This window comes from Epinephelus lanceolatus, chromosome 17 (genome assembly GCF_041903045.1).
Source record: "Epinephelus lanceolatus isolate andai-2023 chromosome 17, ASM4190304v1, whole genome shotgun sequence".
NCBI lineage: Eukaryota > Metazoa > Chordata > Actinopteri > Perciformes > Serranidae > Epinephelus > Epinephelus lanceolatus.
The window spans coordinates 348,951-365,613 of NC_135750.1; the positions used below are offsets into that span (position 1 = coordinate 348,951).

At 47.4% G+C, this 16,663-nt stretch overlaps 1 protein-coding gene across 8 annotated transcripts in view; it reads left to right on the plus strand.

The window, feature by feature from the left end:
• The window catches only part of ninl (ninein-like), a 72,536-nt gene that overhangs the window by 43,297 nt on the left and 12,576 nt on the right, over positions 1-16,663 (plus strand). For 5 of the 8 annotated variants that reach the window (XM_033613504.2, XM_033613507.2, XM_033613508.2 and 2 more), the window contains 11 exons: positions 41-194; positions 6,973-7,041; positions 7,344-7,468; positions 7,558-7,638; positions 10,128-10,267; positions 10,355-10,492; positions 10,706-12,076; positions 12,468-12,572; positions 12,827-12,896; positions 12,992-13,159; positions 13,247-13,363. In XM_033613504.2, coding sequence (XP_033469395.2) covers positions 41-194; positions 6,973-7,041; positions 7,344-7,468; positions 7,558-7,638; positions 10,128-10,267; positions 10,355-10,492; positions 10,706-12,076; positions 12,468-12,572; positions 12,827-12,896; positions 12,992-13,159; positions 13,247-13,363 — 2,538 coding nt within the window. The remainder of the gene's footprint in view (positions 1-40; positions 195-6,972; positions 7,042-7,343; positions 7,469-7,557; positions 7,639-10,127; positions 10,268-10,354; positions 10,493-10,705; positions 12,077-12,467; positions 12,573-12,826; positions 12,897-12,991; positions 13,160-13,246; positions 13,364-16,663) is intronic. The other 3 variants (XM_033613506.2, XM_033613509.2, XM_078160952.1) reach the window with 2 other exon arrangements.

Here is a 16,663-nt window from a genome sequence, read left to right on the forward strand (position 1 = left end):
GTGGTGTGTGTGTGTGTGTGTGTGTGTGTGTTGCGTTCAGGAGCTGCGGGACAGAAACGATGAGCTGAGCTCAGAGTTGGAGCTGCTGAAGAGTCAGAGGAGCGACAGGAAGTCCAGACGGTCTGCAGGAGATGACACCTCCACCGCTCTGAGCTGGACCGACCAACAAGCTGTCAGCGCTGAGTCGGACTCTGGTAACACAACAACTACACACAACAAGTACACACAACAGCTACACAGCGAGAGGGAGGACACTGTTGGGAATCAACATATATTTACCTCACACGGAGGCACCAAATATGTTGGGGTTAAATTGGCTATCGGAAATAAGTAATAATTATTATTAATAGTAAATAATTATGTTAAATAATGTGACTTAATTAAGATTAAATCACCTTGTGGGGCACCATTCTCGTAAAGGGAAAAATGATAGCCAGTTAAAGATATCAGTCTCATAAAATAAGCTAAACTATTAATTTGGAGTTTGATTAATAATTAAATTAATGACAAAAACCAAAATAAACAGTAATGCCTGAAGGATTTCGGGGTTTTTGATGCAGCAGAGGTTGACTATTCATTCACCCTTGTGCAACATTAAACAGACAGCAGGTATGATTCCAAAGAATTATATTTATTCACAAACTAGCAAAGCAAACCAAAACACACAAATTCTAACTAACTATATACAAGCTTGGTGTGTATATATGTGTGTGTGTGTGTGAGAGAGAGAAAGAAGACAAAGACAAAGGCGAGTGTGGTGATCAAAGAGCCATTTGGCCTACAAAACAAAATGGCTGACAACAGAGAACTACCAAAATGGCCGAATCAAGGCTGGCTTCCGGTTGGGGGAGGTGTTTGTCTGACCGTGTGGTCAGGACAAAGGCCCAATTCCAATCCGGGCCCTAAAGACTCAAGCCCTGAACCCTCACTGACTTAACTGACGTCAGCTGTAAGTGATTGAGTGTGAGAGTCTGAAAGGGCTCTGGATGCTACAAATAGGAATGGGACAGCACTTATCCCTCTCTACAAAATGTTGTCGACACTGGTGGCTCTGGGCGTGATCATTTATCGGTTATTGTCATCATATATTCCACACACAAAGAATATATATCTATAGATAGATAGATAGATCGATAGATCGATCTATATCTATATATAGGCTATATATAGATAGATATATAGATATATATTCTTTGTGTGTGGAATATAACCACTGGTATTCCTCTGACTTCATGTGTGTTTATGTACCATCTTAAATCCTTGTTAATATAATGTTTCATTGTTTATCTATCTGTTTTTTCGCTCTCCTTCCATAACGTTACCGTTTGCATATCTGTCGACCGTGTTTTCGGGTTTTTTTTCCGGTGTTCCAGAGGCAACCCCTGTATTTGACGTCACAACGCTATGAACTGTGGGTAATTTCCTTACCGTAAGTCCGCATCGATGCTGACCTACGGTAAGGGGGCATAAAGGGCTCACTCACTGACTCACTGACTTGAAGATTTGACAATGGGACAGCCCTCACACACTCACACACTTAACATGAACGCGCCTCTAAGTCAGTGAGTCTGTAAAGGATCGGATTGGAATTGGGCCAAAGACAAAGGAAAAGAAGCGGGAACTTTGAAATGCCTGTTTGGGTGTAGCTCTGTTGAAAGCCTATTTGTTAATGAGTCTATGTGAATGTGACGTGTGTTGCAAACGGTCTGGATCAGTGCAGAGATTGTTTAGTTGTGTGCAAGAATCTGTTTGTGAACAGTATTAGCAAACTAAACACTTAGCTTTGGCGAAGCCAACTAATCAATGACCTAACTGCAATCTATCACAACAATAAGTCAGTAAACAGCATCAAATCACATACAACAAGTCAAACAGTCTTGCTTAGCCTGTAAAGCTGTGATAAGCTATGCCCAGTTGTTAAGGTGTGTTCACACCGGACCTGTTTTTTTTTTTTTCGCTGTCGCTCGGTTCGCCTCTTTGATACCGCTTCATCGCTCAGTTGCAGTCGCTCGTCAATGTGGCAGAAATCAACAGACTCGCTTTTTCGCTTTGATGACGTCATTGAAGCGATCAGGGAATTTCAGGGAGGGGAGGGGGGGTGCTTGACTGTCATGACATGTCAGCTTCATTAAAAGTATAGCTGCAAATTAAAAGCAACAACAGATGTAAAAACACACAGACACAATGCATCTGTGATCAGTTTCCTAATTTAATTTTAACAATTTTTTCAATCTTCTCCAATTTCTTGTTTTATTTTATGGAAGTGATCAATGTAAGTGCACTTGTCCTAGAGCCACCACGACGGTTTTTATAATGCAAATAACTCTGTTTAGATAAAACCTACAAGCTTCTCTTCCTATGACTTTTACTAAAAATGTGTCTTGTATGTTTTCTGAAGCCTTTTAAGGTACAAAAATGAAACACACTACACTGAGCATTTATACCTCCGACCGCAGCAGAGCGCTGCTGAAAGTTATACAATTTGATACATACAGGAAGGCTATATACATATTGCAAAACTCTGTAAAAGTACACCAAAGCATACATTTTCGTTTTCAAATATTTATTTGACAACAAAACCATTCATATGGTCAGTAAAAAAACATTTTGTTATTAATAAAAAACAAATCTCAACAGTGACCGCGCCAGCCGGCGGGACTGCGGCTGAACCGCTTCCAATGTTCATTCATTCATTCAGTTGCGTGTTCAGTGTGTGTGTGTGTGTGTGTGTGTGTGTGTGTGTGTATGTCTCAAGCGACGCGTGAAAAATCGCTCTGTCACTCTGTCGCTGTCGCTTGGAGCCCGAGTGATTTTTCTCCTGGGCGAATATACGGTCAATCGCCCGTTTGCATTGACTTTGTATGTAAACTCATCGCTAGTGAAAAAAAAAATAGGTCCGGTGTGAACACACCTTTACATTACCGATCCTTGAGTGGATGGAGGAAAGAGTCACTCGGTGGTGCTTTGTTAGCCGGCAGAAAAAGGCTGGGAAGGTGGTTCCAGGTGCAGTCTTTGTTGGGTCCTTTGTTCCAAAGGTTCTGATCCGAGGAAGCTGGTCGCTCGGGGTCCTTGCAGAGTTAGACGCTGGGTGGTAACTCACTTAGTTCCTTGTTGCTGGACAGCTAGTTTGCAAACCTTGTGTTTGCCAAAGAGTCTGTGATCAGTTGTGCTCCCTTTAGTGGTTTGGGCTATGGAGCAGGGGTTCGGGCCTCTGCAGTCCCAGGCCCAACCGGGAAGAGATGTGAGCTGTTGAAGCTCCTGGAGCAAGAAGAGAAAGAAAGCTTGGAGGGGAGCAGACCTTGTACCGATGCCTGTGACATCACAGAGTCACATGTCACTGTAAAAAGTCTTGTCCAATCAAGTTTTGGGACTTGAGTCTCACTGAGGTGTGAGGTGAGACCTCCTGTGGAGATGGGTGCCACTTAGCTCTCTTTGTTTGAAGACAAAGAGCATGCAGAGGAAAAAGCCTTGAAATCAGTGATGATTTTACCAAATGATAAATCATCTGTGTTCCTGTGAATTCCAACAACACAATGGGATCAAACTGTGAAAGTACAAGAAGTCTCGGTATCAAAATAAATTTTCAGTTCATTCATTCAAAAGTAGCAGCAGTGTGAACCGGCAGCTTTTTACAACGTTGTAGTTTCCTGTTTCAACTCGTCTGGTCTTGAATCTTTGGACTTTAATGTACTGAGGTGAATTTCCCGCCATCAAACCAGCGCTCAGATCTGTCTGATCGTCTCTCAGCCAATCATCATCCAGCAATGTGTCTCTGGCTCTCGGACTGAACTTCAGCCCTTATTAGCGTGCTCCTGTTTAATGGTCTGGCTAACCAGCTCTAGGAGCAGCTCCAGTGTGCCAATCAGAGGCACGGATGGTAGGGCACTCCTGAGCGACGAAGAGCAAGAGGCAAGGTGGGTGGAACACTTCAGAGAGGTCCTTAACCAGCCAGCACCTCCCACGCTCTTCAGTCTTGACCACGAACCACCAGCTACAACCCTGAACTTTACTTCAGATGAGATATCCGGGGCCGAGGTTGCCAGAGCAATCAAGAGCCTCAAGAACCACAAGGCGCCGGGACTTGATTGAGGGATCCTTCCTCAGTTGCTCTTCCTGAGATTTCTACCGTTTTTTTCCCCGTTAAAGGTTTTTTTTTCTTCTTTCTGTGTCATTGTGTCATATGGATTACTGTTAATTTATCATGTTGATCTGTTCGGTACGACATCTATTGCACGTCTGTCCGTCCTGGAAGAGGGATCCCTCCTCAGTTGCTCTTCCTGAGGTTTCTACCGTTTTTTCCCCGTTAAAGGGTTTTTTGGGGAGTTTTTCCTGATCAGCTGTGAGGGTCATAAGGACAGAGGGATGTCGTATGCTGTAAAGCCCTGTGAGGCAAATTGTGATTTGTGATATTGGGCTTTATAAATAAAATTGATTGATTGATTGATTGACTTGATGAAGTATCTGCTGAGTTGTTGAAGCATGGCCAGGAGGTCGTTGTAGAGAGCCTCACCCACTTGTTTAACCTGATTTGGCATGCCGCAGATTAGGGGTGGGAATCTCTAGGCACCTCAATCAGTCAATCAATCAATCAATCAATTTTGACTGAAAACAAACAGGGTTCTTATTAAACATCAAAGATCTAATCTTGTTAAAGCAAGAAGCTGCTTCATGATCATGTTGTTGTTGTTCTGTTGTAGTCACACGATTCTTTGATGTGAATGTCCTTCAGTTTGTACACACACACACACACACACACACAGACAGACAGACAGACAGACAGACAGACAGACACACACACACACACACAGACACAGACACACACACACACACACACACACACACACACACACACACACACACACAGACATGTCCTCTGTCCCATAACAGTAATTGTCATGTGAAGACCAGCAGGTTCATTAAAATAAACATACTAATAACAAAGTTTGCAGTGACCCGCTGAGAGTCGTCACAGATCAGTGACATGTTCAGAGTCTCTGTGAGTTATTGGATCTTTTCCACGGTCACTTTGTGTTTCCATGATCAGTTAAGACAGGTCGTGCCACGCTGAGACGGACGGACTCTGCTCCAGTGTAGGTCCAAAGAGGGCTGCCCGTCTTTAAATGGGCAGCGGTGACGTCTCGCCGCTTCCCATTTAACTATGCCCAGTGAAGACGATCTGTTACTAAAGAAAACAAACAAAAAGATCGCTGACCTTAAAGAGGACATCCACCGGCTCTCTGATCTGAAAACAAAGAGTAGAGACTCACATGTGGAACAGCCTGCCAGAGAGCATCAGGGCTGCACACACTGTTGATGTTTTTAAAAGGAGGCTCAAGACTCACCTTTTTAAGTTGGCCTTTATCTGATTTCTATTACTCTTCTTTTATTATCATCAATCAATCAGTGTTATTTATAAAGCCCAAAATCACAATTTGCCTCACAGGGCTTTACAGCACATGACATCCCTCTGTCCTTATGACCCTCACATTATAATTTATATTTTATTTATTTATTTTTTAATGTTTAATGTTAATTATCTACTTTTAAATCCTTATGCATTTTATCATTATTCTATCTTATGTCTGCTTTTATCCCATTGTCTTTTAGTTTTTAGTTTTTAGCTCCAGTGTTTCCTCATGGGGGGCCTCCACACTGGGAGTAGGGTTGGGATCCGGATCCGGTTCTTTTTTGAAACCGGGTCCAAAGTTCCGGTTCCAGAACCGGTTCCATCACATTTGGAGTAACGGTTCCTGCAAACGGTTCCTAGATTGTTTAAAAAAACAACAACAACAACAACAAAAAAAACGTCACGTGCATTCCCATTAGAGTGCGGCATGGGCCGCATATTTCTGTCCGAACCCGACTGAGCCCGACATTATTTAGCTAATTACTAAAGCACTGAGTTTGTGTCACACAGTGGTTACAGGCTATTTAACAGGCCGGGCTTGCGCCGTGGTGCTCAGCTGAGAGGGAGACCTCCGTGTTTGAGACGGGAGCGGGCGGCGGGAGGTCCGACGCTTCCAGCGAGGGGAGAGGTAGAAACAAACAGCCAATGTGTGTGTGTGTTCTGTTCAGGTGTCGTCAGGTAAATAACAGTGCCCAAGCATGAATGCATATACGTATTTTTTATTACTTTGCTGTGGTCAATTTGAGGTAATAGTGTTACTGTAGAAATCAGAGAGTCACTTTTTGTTGTTATATATTCTCAGGGAGATGATACAAGCTCTAAATCTGAAATACACACCACACACAAATGTGTATTTTCATCTAATTGTACTGTGCAACAGTTAGAATAAAGTTTTTGTATTTGTATGATTGCATTTGTGTTTATTATATACTTGTTTAAGTATAGCAAGTATAATGAAAATAATGTAGGAATCTGTAAGAGGAATCGGAATCGTTAAAATCCTAATGAGTCCCAAGCCTAACTGGGAGGTCCAGTCTGCCCGCGGAGGACTGGGAGGCTCTGCACCATGTGTGGAGTCCACTCCGGTCTGTCTGGCTCGGGGTGGACTCTGTAGCGTGTGTGTGTGTGTGTGTGTGTGTGTGTGTGTGTGTGTGTGTTATATGTGGGGGGTGGGAGGGGCGGGTTTTTCATTGTTTTTATTTTGTGAAGCACTTTGTGTTGTATTTTAATGTATGAAAAGTGTTATATAAATAAAGTTTGATTTGATTTGATGTAGCAGCTGAAACTGAGCAGAGGTTTAACAGGAGTTCAGTTCCTGCTGAGCAGGTCGGATCTGTTCAGCTAGAACAACGGACACGCCCACCACACACACACACACACACACACACACACACACACACACACAGACACAGAGCTGTCAAGGTGTTGAGTTTCATGATGTCTCTCAGTGAGTCTCTGACGTCTCTCTTCAACATGTTCTGATTGTTTCCGTTGTTCTTCAGTCTGAGCTGTTGTCACACTGTTTGTTTGTTTGTTTGTTTGTTTGTTTGTTTGTGTTTTTCCAGACGAGTCGGACATGAAGAGCAGCTCGTCTCCTGCAGTCAGGAAGAAACTGCAGCCGGCAGATAAAACAGGTGAGAGACACACCTGTCCACACGCCTACAGTGTCTCAGTGGAGACTCTCTCACTGATATTTTTATCATTCTTTTAAATATTCATCAGTGTCTTTGACACTTTTCATATTTTACATGTAATTTATGAATATTTTTCCAATTCTTTTGACATTTTACTAATTTTTCCTCTAATATTTAATATTTTTCAGATATTTATCTAAAAAAACATTTAAAGATTTTTCACAAGATATTTGGATATGTTTCACTGATAATTAATGTTTTGTACCATGTGCTAACCCCCCGTGTGTCTCTTCCTATCTCAGCCCTGTCCTCATTGGGCGGCGTCTCCGGTCCGGCCGTCAGTATCCAGACTGAACTGGCTCTGGAGCAGCTGAAGCAGAATCACAACGAGGAGCTGCAGCAGCTTCACATCCAGCTCGACACACAGGTGATCAGTGTTAGAATTATCATACACGTTTATGTCTGGAGTTAGACTCTGATCATCACACCCTCCTCCTCCTCGTCTCCATCCTGCAGGTGAACTACTACGAGCGGCGCCTGGAGGTGATGAGGCAGAGCATGGAGGTGGAGCGGAAAGACATCTCTCAGGCCTTCAAGGTAAACATCAGCCCTAGATGACTTCACACACTCAGATCTTAAACAGTTTGTAGAATCAGACTGATTTTATTTCTCACAGCACAGAATCATCTGATGGACTCGGTTCAGTTTGATTCAGGGTGTGTTCACATATAGTCCTTTTTAAACAAACTGAACTCAGTCCTCTTAAAGTGCACCAACAGTAAAATGGTCTCAGTCCTCTTAAAGGACTGGACATGGCCCCTGCCTGGCCAGCCTTCACAAGTGGGGCAGCAGCTCAAGCTCACTTTGTGCTTGTGGAGAGGAGCAAACAATGCAACACATCATTGAAGCTTGCCCTCTACAAAGACTTGAAGGAGGCTTAGTCAGCCTCCATACAGCAGATCAGACGGCAACTGTTTGGCTGAAGGACTTTGCATTCGCTAAATAAATAAGTCTTCTTAAAGTGCACCAACAGTAAAATGGTCTCAGTCCTCTTAAAGTGCACCAACAGTAAAATGGTCTCAGTCCTCTTAAAGTGCACCAACAGTAAAATGGTCTCAGTCCTCTTAAAGTGCACCAACAGTAAATGGTCTCAGTCCTCTTAAAGTGCACCAACAGTAAAATGGTCTCAGTCCTCTTAAAGTGCACCAACAGTAAAATGGTCTCAGTCCTCTTAAAGTGCACCAACAGTAAAATGGTCTCAGTCCTCTCTCTGATCACACTATACATCACATGTACTGACACAGTGTAGTGTTTCCTGTGACGGGTCTCTGCAGTGAGGTGATGAAGCTGCTCACTGTCACATGAGTAGGGTTGGGTACCGAAACTCTGTACTTTTTGTACTTGGTACTGATTCACGTCGGTACTACTGAGTACCGATTCACTTAAAATGAAACGGTGCCAAATTTCGGTACCTGAGGTGGAGGCGGAGCGCATGACTCGCACCTCAGACTCAGCAACAATGGTGACAAAAACAATGTGCAGACAAAAGTTAACGTGCAGCACTGTTCCTAAATGTTCTCAATAAAATGTTGAAACTGAGAAGTTTAGACTATGGGCCTGAACGACGCGTAGTGCGTCCAAATTCATACCCGTTCTTCTCTGTGGATTTTCTCTGCGACCGTGCGTCATAGCCAGAAGCCACACATATCAGCAGACACAGCAGAATTGTAGCTTTCCGACAAGGTCAAGCACTTGTCGGTAATCCAATGTTTTTACAGTGAAAAAAACAATGATAAAGTTACACTAAAATGATGTATAACAGAGCTTTCATACAGCTTTGCACACACATTACTCTTGGATGGATTACTCGCGAATGCAGGCTCGCACAGAAATGCCACACATATCACATGAAAGCTCAGGACCACACACATCATTGTGCTGTCATCCCATCACGCTATAAATACAGATCAATTGTCTACAAATTAAAAACCTGACGAATTTCTTTACAATCCATTATACAGATCTTGTTATCAGTCACTTCATATAGTGAGGAATATCGTATCTTACCACGTCTTAGGCTTGCGTGTGTTTCTCCCTGTCTATCCACATTTGTAGTCCGGCTTTCAAGATGCAAATATCTCCATATTGTCCAGTTGACACTCCATCAAACTTTGTATGACAAGACCAGCCACTTCACCTTTGCGCACCCAGACAACTGCAGCCTAATTATGCATGCTGACAGGGCCGTAGTCACCATATACATTGAGGGGGACACGTATATATATTGCCAGATTCCAGAGAGTCTCCTCTCTTCATATATGGCAGAATATGTCAACTTCCAACTTGCTATGGTGAGATACATCTAAAATGTAAGAAGGCACACAGATTTGATTTTTTTCATTGGTATAAAAAATAATATAAAATACAGGCACATAGAAGGACATGAAATGATGGTAAATCTGGTTAGCCCAGATTGTCCTGAAAAAAACAAGATATAGCATGTGTATGTAGCCTTTATAATGACTGTGATATGAGCTTAAAAGTAAAGGCAGTAAAAATACCCCAAAAAGGCCTAGGGCCCATAGGGTTAAAAAGTACCGAAATAAGGTACCATTTGGTACCGGTACCGAATTCCAGATACCGGTACCGTATCGGTTCAATTATGAAAGGTACCCAACCCTACACATGAGCTTAAACTGGAGGAGACCCTGAGTGTCTCTGAGCTATGACTGGTTGATGTGTCCTACCTTCCACATCTGGAGACGTGCAGTGTCTTCTGTAGACCAAACTGCTCCTCAACAGAGAGCAAAGTGAACCTGGAGCGCTTTGTGTTCACAGGTTCAGAGAACCGCACTGTGGACCCACTTCAGAGGGTCTGAGCTCTCTTGGAGTTTCACGTGTGTAAAAACTGCTGAGTCACCGCTCTGAGTCCATCTTTATAGTTTTATTCTTACTGAGTTTCTGAGTTTTATAACAGAACTGATGGAGTACATGTTGCTGAGGTCAGTGCTGAGCACAGTCCTCGTTCCTGTGATGGAGTATTTCAGTGTTTGAGAGGTGGATGAACTTCTTGTTGTTGTCTTCAGCTGGAGATCAGTGAGGTGGAGGAGCAGAAGGCTCAGGTGGAGCAGCAGGTGAAGCAGCTGAAGGAGACGGTGGACAAACTGCACGCTCAGATCCAACATGGAGGAGGAGGAGGAGGGTGGAGCCACGAGCAGGAGCGCAGGTGAGGAGCAGCCTCCTCTGTCCATCCTGCTGAGTCTCGTCTCGGTGGTGGGCGGAGTTTGTGAGCATTGTTTTTTTTTTTCCCTAGGATGCAGCGGGAGCGGGCGGAGCTGGAGCAGAACTTCGCCAGAGAGATCGGGAACCTGGTCCAGAGACTGAGCGCTGAGAAGGAGCAGCTGGAGGCGGAGCTGAAGCTGAAGATGGACCAGGAGGTGATGCTGGTCAGGTGGGTGATGATGTCACAGCTCCGCCTCTGTCTGATGCTTTTATTCTGAAATGTCAGTAACTCGTCTGCTGAGTTTTTATCTCTTGTAAAGTTTTTATTAAATCAGATTTTAATGTAGAAACACAAGTCAGAGCAGCGAGGATGAACCTGCAGTGGGCGGAGCTGAGGCGGGAGGAAACAGGAAGTGTCAGCAGGTGTCTTTACTCTGAGCAGGGACGAGGCGGAGCAGCAGCTGTCTCACATGAAGCTGCAGTACAGCGAGGGCCAGCGACGCCTCCTCCACCAGCTCCATCGGGAGCGCCAGCGGCTGCAGGAGCAGAGGGGATGCTGGGAGAAGAGGCTGGCGCAGGTGGAGCAGGAGAAGCTACGGAGTGAGGAGAGAGCCACTGAGGAGAGGAGGAAGGTGGAGGAGCAGCAGAAGGAGGTGTCCAAATTACAGGAGGTGGTACAGAGCTCCCACCTACAGATCAGCCAATCAGAGGCCAGCATGGAGGAGCTGAGGAGGCGCTGCGGGCAGTTGGAGGAAGATCTTAAAGCGTGTAGTGGGCGGTGCTCTGAGTTGGAGGCGCGTTTGGAGGAGGCGTGTTCTCAGCTGGAGGCGAGCGTCTCCGTCCTGGAATCTCAGGAGGTTTTAAACAAGCATCTGAGCTCAGAGCGGTGCTGTGTGGAGGCGGAGCTGCAGGAGGTGAAGCACAGGGAGGAGCAGCTTCTCCTCCAGCTGGAGAACCTGCGGGCTGCGTCTGACAGCATCCTGCAGGACCGGGAGGTGGTGGCTGACAACTGCAGCCGCCTCTCCAACGCCTTCATCCAGCAGCAGGCGCAGCTGCGAGTGCGGGAGGAAACGGTGGACGGCCTCAGGGCAGAGCTGGAGGCGCTGCAGGAGGTCACCAGGAGCACGGCCGCGGAGCTGGACTCCCTGAAGACGGACCGTTCCAGGCTGATCCAGGACCTGAAGGAGCAGGCCATGGCTGTGGACACCCTGCAGCTGGAGCTGGATGGAGTCTCTGAGGAGGTGGAGAGGAGGCGGAGCTCTGAGGAGGCTCTGCAGGAGGCGCTGAAGGAGGAACAGAGCAGGAGCTCACAGCTGTGCTCCGGCCTGGACGAGGAGAAGGAAGAGGTGCGACGTCTGAGCCAGGAGAACGCCAGCTACGCCCGTCTGGCCGACCAGCTCTCCACCCAGATTGTAGAGATGGAGGAGGAGATCTCCACCCTCAGAGACCACCTGAAGGAGCTCAGCTCCCAGCTCAACGACACCGCCGACCTCGTCCTCGTCCTCAGGACGCAGCTCAACGCCAAGACCAGCGAGACCGACCACCTCCGGGTCCAGGGGCCCGATGGAGTTAAGATCCTACTGAGACAGACAGAGACCAACCAGCTGGACCTGAGGGACCAGCTGAGGACGGAGGACCTGAAGGGACAGCAGGTCCTCCAGCTGCAGAGGGACCTGCAGGACTCCCAGGACCAGCTGCGGCGGGCGGAGGAAGACTTTGAGCAGGAGAAGATGAAGATGAAGCAGCAGCTGATGGAGCTGGAGACGCTGGTCCTGGCTCTGGAGGACACGATGGACCTGTCCCGTCTTCACAGGTTTGAGACCGACGCTGTGATGAGACAGACGCTCCGACCACTGACTAACCTCCGCCTGTCTCTGAATGACATCACCTGTCTCTGAATGACTAACTGCATCCATCATGTGACTCTGCTAACGGAATGAAACTCCCACAATGCACCGCGACCGTCCGTCTCTGTCTGAATGCTTTAACTCCTTCCCTCATCTCTAACCCAATGACATCGCATGATCACGTCTGTCTCTGTCTGTGTCTGTTAATGATGTAATGATGTAATGATATCTGAAACATGTGACACACCTTTAAATCACCGCAGTCTCAGATTCCTCAGAGTGATGTCATCAATGACATCAGAGATGTTTGTCCCTGACGATCAGTCAGCTGATTGGTCTTTTGGTCTGTGGCTGCAGGACTCAGCTGCAGGAAGTGCGATCAGAGAACACAGCTCTGCAGGAGCGACTCAGCGTCCTGCAGCAGGAAGTCCACGGTCTGGAGGACGACATTGCCAACAAGAGGTCAGTGAGCACGTCTGTGATTGGTCGTCTGTCACCTTTAGTGATGGATCGCCCACAGAGGGTCGGTGTGGACGCCACAGACGCTGTGAATCGACCTTAAGATGTTAAATATATCAACCTCCTCCTCCTCCTTCTTCTCCTCCTTCTCCTTCTCCTTCTCCTCCTCCTTCTTGTCCTTCTCCTCCTCCTCCTCCTTCTTCTCCTCCTTCTCCTTCTTCTCCTTCTCCTTCTCCTCCTCCTTCTTGTCCTGTCAGGAGGAAGCTGGAGGACCTGGAGCGGGAACATGAGCGGAGCAGAGAGGAAGAGGAGTGTCTCCACAGAGAGGTGAGTGAACAGACTGATCACAGTGACCTTTGACCTCTGAGAGGAAGACTGTTTGACTCCTCCTTCTCCTCCTCCTCCTCCTCTGTTGTCTGCAGAACTCCAGGTATCGTGAGGAGGTCCTGGATCTGAGCAGCAGGAACCTGCAGCTCAGCAACGACAATGCTGAGCTCAGCGCCCGTCTCCGTGGAGACCAGGAGTCGGTGCGGATGCTGAGGGAGCGTCTGGCGACGGTTTCCAAGGAGCAGGAGGAGGAGGGAGCGCTGGTGAGCAGAGCAACCTTCAGTGCGTGTCTCTGTAGTGACATGTATCGTTAATGAGATGGCGTGTTGTCGCTGTCGTGGTGTTTTCAGGTGCGGCGGCTGCAGGATGCAGCGCTGCAGCAGGATAGAGAGAAGCTGCAGCAGCAGGCGGCGTGGACGCAGGAGAGACAGCTGCTGGAGACAGAGCTCAGCTCCTACAGGGACAAGGTGACCAGTTTAATGTCTCTGATCAGATGACTTGCTGATGAGGTCATCAGTTAGACCAGTCCATCAGGAGCTCACTGACCCAAACAAGTGAAACATTTTCACAGCGACTGAAGAGTCTCAGAGCAGCGATGTGACTCCACATTCATTCATCTCACAATGACGTTAAACGGCGCCGCTGACAGGTGTGCGTCCGCCCTCTCTGCCGCCACTCTCAGCAAGCGTTGACATTGAACACACCAGCAGAGGTCCATTCATAAATTCAGCGATTTCATGTGCGTGTGACACGAGTTATTCACACGTATGAAGTGTCAGCAAAATTTATTCCAGTGCTCAGTCTTGCGTGAGTAACACACAAAACAATCTCTTCCTGTTTGGTGTGAACAAGACATCAGTGTTAATGGGGAAGCTGTGAGTGAGCGTGAGAGGACAGATGCATGTTGGAACGCATCATGTGACATGACTTGTATCGATATAAACGCAGTCTGAATTTATATCTTGTTTGACAATATATTGATATGTCGTACAGGCGTTACAGCAGTGTGCTCGTTGCAACGTCTCAGTCCTCAGATTGAACTGCAGAGTTTGTTTTTCATGCTGCTGCGAAGACAAAGACAGCTGAGGACACAGAGACAGCTGAGGACACAGAGACAGCTGAAGACAGAGACAGCTGAGGACACAGAGACAGCTGAAGACAAAGACAGCTGAGGACACAGAGACAGCTGAAGACAGAGACAACTGAGGACACAGAGACAGCTGAAGACAGAGACAGCTGAGGACACAGAGACAGCTGAAGACAAAGACAGCTGAGGACACAGAGACAGCTGAGGACACAGAGACAGCTGAAGACAGAGACAGCTGAGGACACAGAGACAGCTGAAGACAGAGACAGCTGAGGACACAGAGACAGCTGAAGACATAGAGACAGCTGAAGACACAGACAGCTGAGGACACAGACAGCTGAAGACACAGACAGCTGAGGACACAGAGACAGCTGAAGACACAGAGACAGCTGAGGACACAGACAGCTGAAGACAGAGACAGCTGAGGACACAGAGACAGCTGAAGACAGAGACAGCTGAAGACACAGAGACAGCTGAAGACAGAGACAGCTGAGGACACAGAGACAGCTGAAGACATAGAGACAGCTGAAGACACAGACAGCTGAGGACACAGACAGCTGAAGACAGAGACAGCTGAGGACACAGAGACAGCTGAAGACACAGAGACAGCTGAAGACACAGACAGCTGAAGACACAGAGACAGCTGAAGACACAGACAGCTGAGGACACAGAGACAGCTGAGGACACAGACAGCTGAAGACAGAGACAGCTGAGGACACAGAGACAGCTGAAGACAGAGACAGCTGAGGACACAGAGACAGCTGAAGACATAGAGACAGCTGAAGACACAGACAGCTGAGGACACAGACAGCTGAAGACAGAGACAGCTGAGGACACAGAGACAGCTGAAGACACAGAGACAGCTGAAGACACAGACAGCTGAGGACACAGACAGCTGAAGACACAGACAGCTGAGGACACAGAGACAGCTGAAGACACAGAGACAGCTGAGGACACAGACAGCTGAAGACAGAGACAGCTGAAGACACAGAGACAGCTGAAGACAGAGACAGCTGAGGACACAGAGACAGCTGAAGACATAGAGACAGCTGAAGACACAGACAGCTGAGGACACAGACAGCTGAAGACAGAGACAGCTGAGGACACAGAGACAGCTGAAGACACAGAGACAGCTGAAGACACAGACAGCTGAAGACACAGACAGCTGAGGACACAGAGACAGCTGAAGACAGAGACAGCTGAGGACACAGAGACAGCTGAGGACACAGAGACAGCTGAGGACACAGACAGCTGAAGACAGAGACAGCTGAAGACACAGAGACAGCTGAAGACATAGAGACAGCTGAAGACACAGACAGCTGAGGACACAGACAGCTGAAGACAGAGACAGCTGAGGACACAGAGACAGCTGAAGACACAGAGACAGCTGAAGACACAGACAGCTGAGGACACAGACAGCTGAAGACACAGACAGCTGAGGACACAGAGACAGCTGAAGACACAGAGACAGCTGAGGACACAGACAGCTGAAGACAGAGACAGCTGAGGACACAGAGACAGCTGAGGACACAGAGACAGCTGATGACACAGAGACAGCTGAAGACACAGACAGCTGAAGACACAGAGACAGCTGAGGACACAGAGACAGCTGAAGACACAGAGACAGCTGAAGACACAGAGACATGACCTCACCTTGAATCTGATGAAGAAGACTTTTTCATTCTTTCTTGTTAATGACTGGTACAGACAACTGAGGACACAGAGACAGCTGAAGACAGAGACAGCTGAGGACACAGAGACAGCTGAGGACACAGAGACAGCTGAAGACAGAGACAGCTGAGGACACAGGGACAGCTGAAGACAGAGACAGCTGAGGACACAGAGACAGCTGAGGACACAGAGACAGCTGAAGACAGAGACAGCTGAGGACACAGAGACAGCTGAAGACAGAGACAGCTGAGGACACAGAGACAGCTGAAGACATAGAGACAGCTGAAGACACAGACAGCTGAGGACACAGACAGCTGAAGACAGAGACAGCTGAGGACACAGAGACAGCTGAAGACACAGAGACAGCTGAAGACACAGACAGCTGAGGACACAGACAGCTGAAGACACAGACAGCTGAGGACACAGACAGCTGAAGACACAGAGACAGCTGAGGACACAGACAGCTGAAGACAGAGACAGCTGAGGACACAGAGACAGCTGAAGACAGAGACAGCTGAAGACAGAGAGACAGCTGAAGACATAGAGACAGCTGAAGACAGACAGCTGAGGACACAGACAGCTGAAGACAGAGACAGCTGAGGACACAGAGACAGCTGAAGACACAGAGACAGCTGAAGACACAGACAGCTGAAGACACAGAGACAGCTGAAGACAGAGACAGCTGAGGACACAGAGACAGCTGAAGACAGAGACAGCTGAGGACACCGAGACAGCTGAAGACACAGACAGCTGAAGACACACAGCTGAAGACACAGAGACAGCTGAAGGCAGAGACAGCTGAGGACACAGAGACAGCTGAAGACACAGACAGTTGAGGACACAGAGACAGCTGAAGACACAGACAGCTGAAGACAGACAGCTGAGGACACAGAGACAGCTGAAGACACAGAGACAGCTGAGGACACAGAAACAGCTGAAGACACAGAGACAGCTGAGGACACAGAGACAGCTGAAGACAGAGACAGCTGAGGACACCGAGACAGCTGAA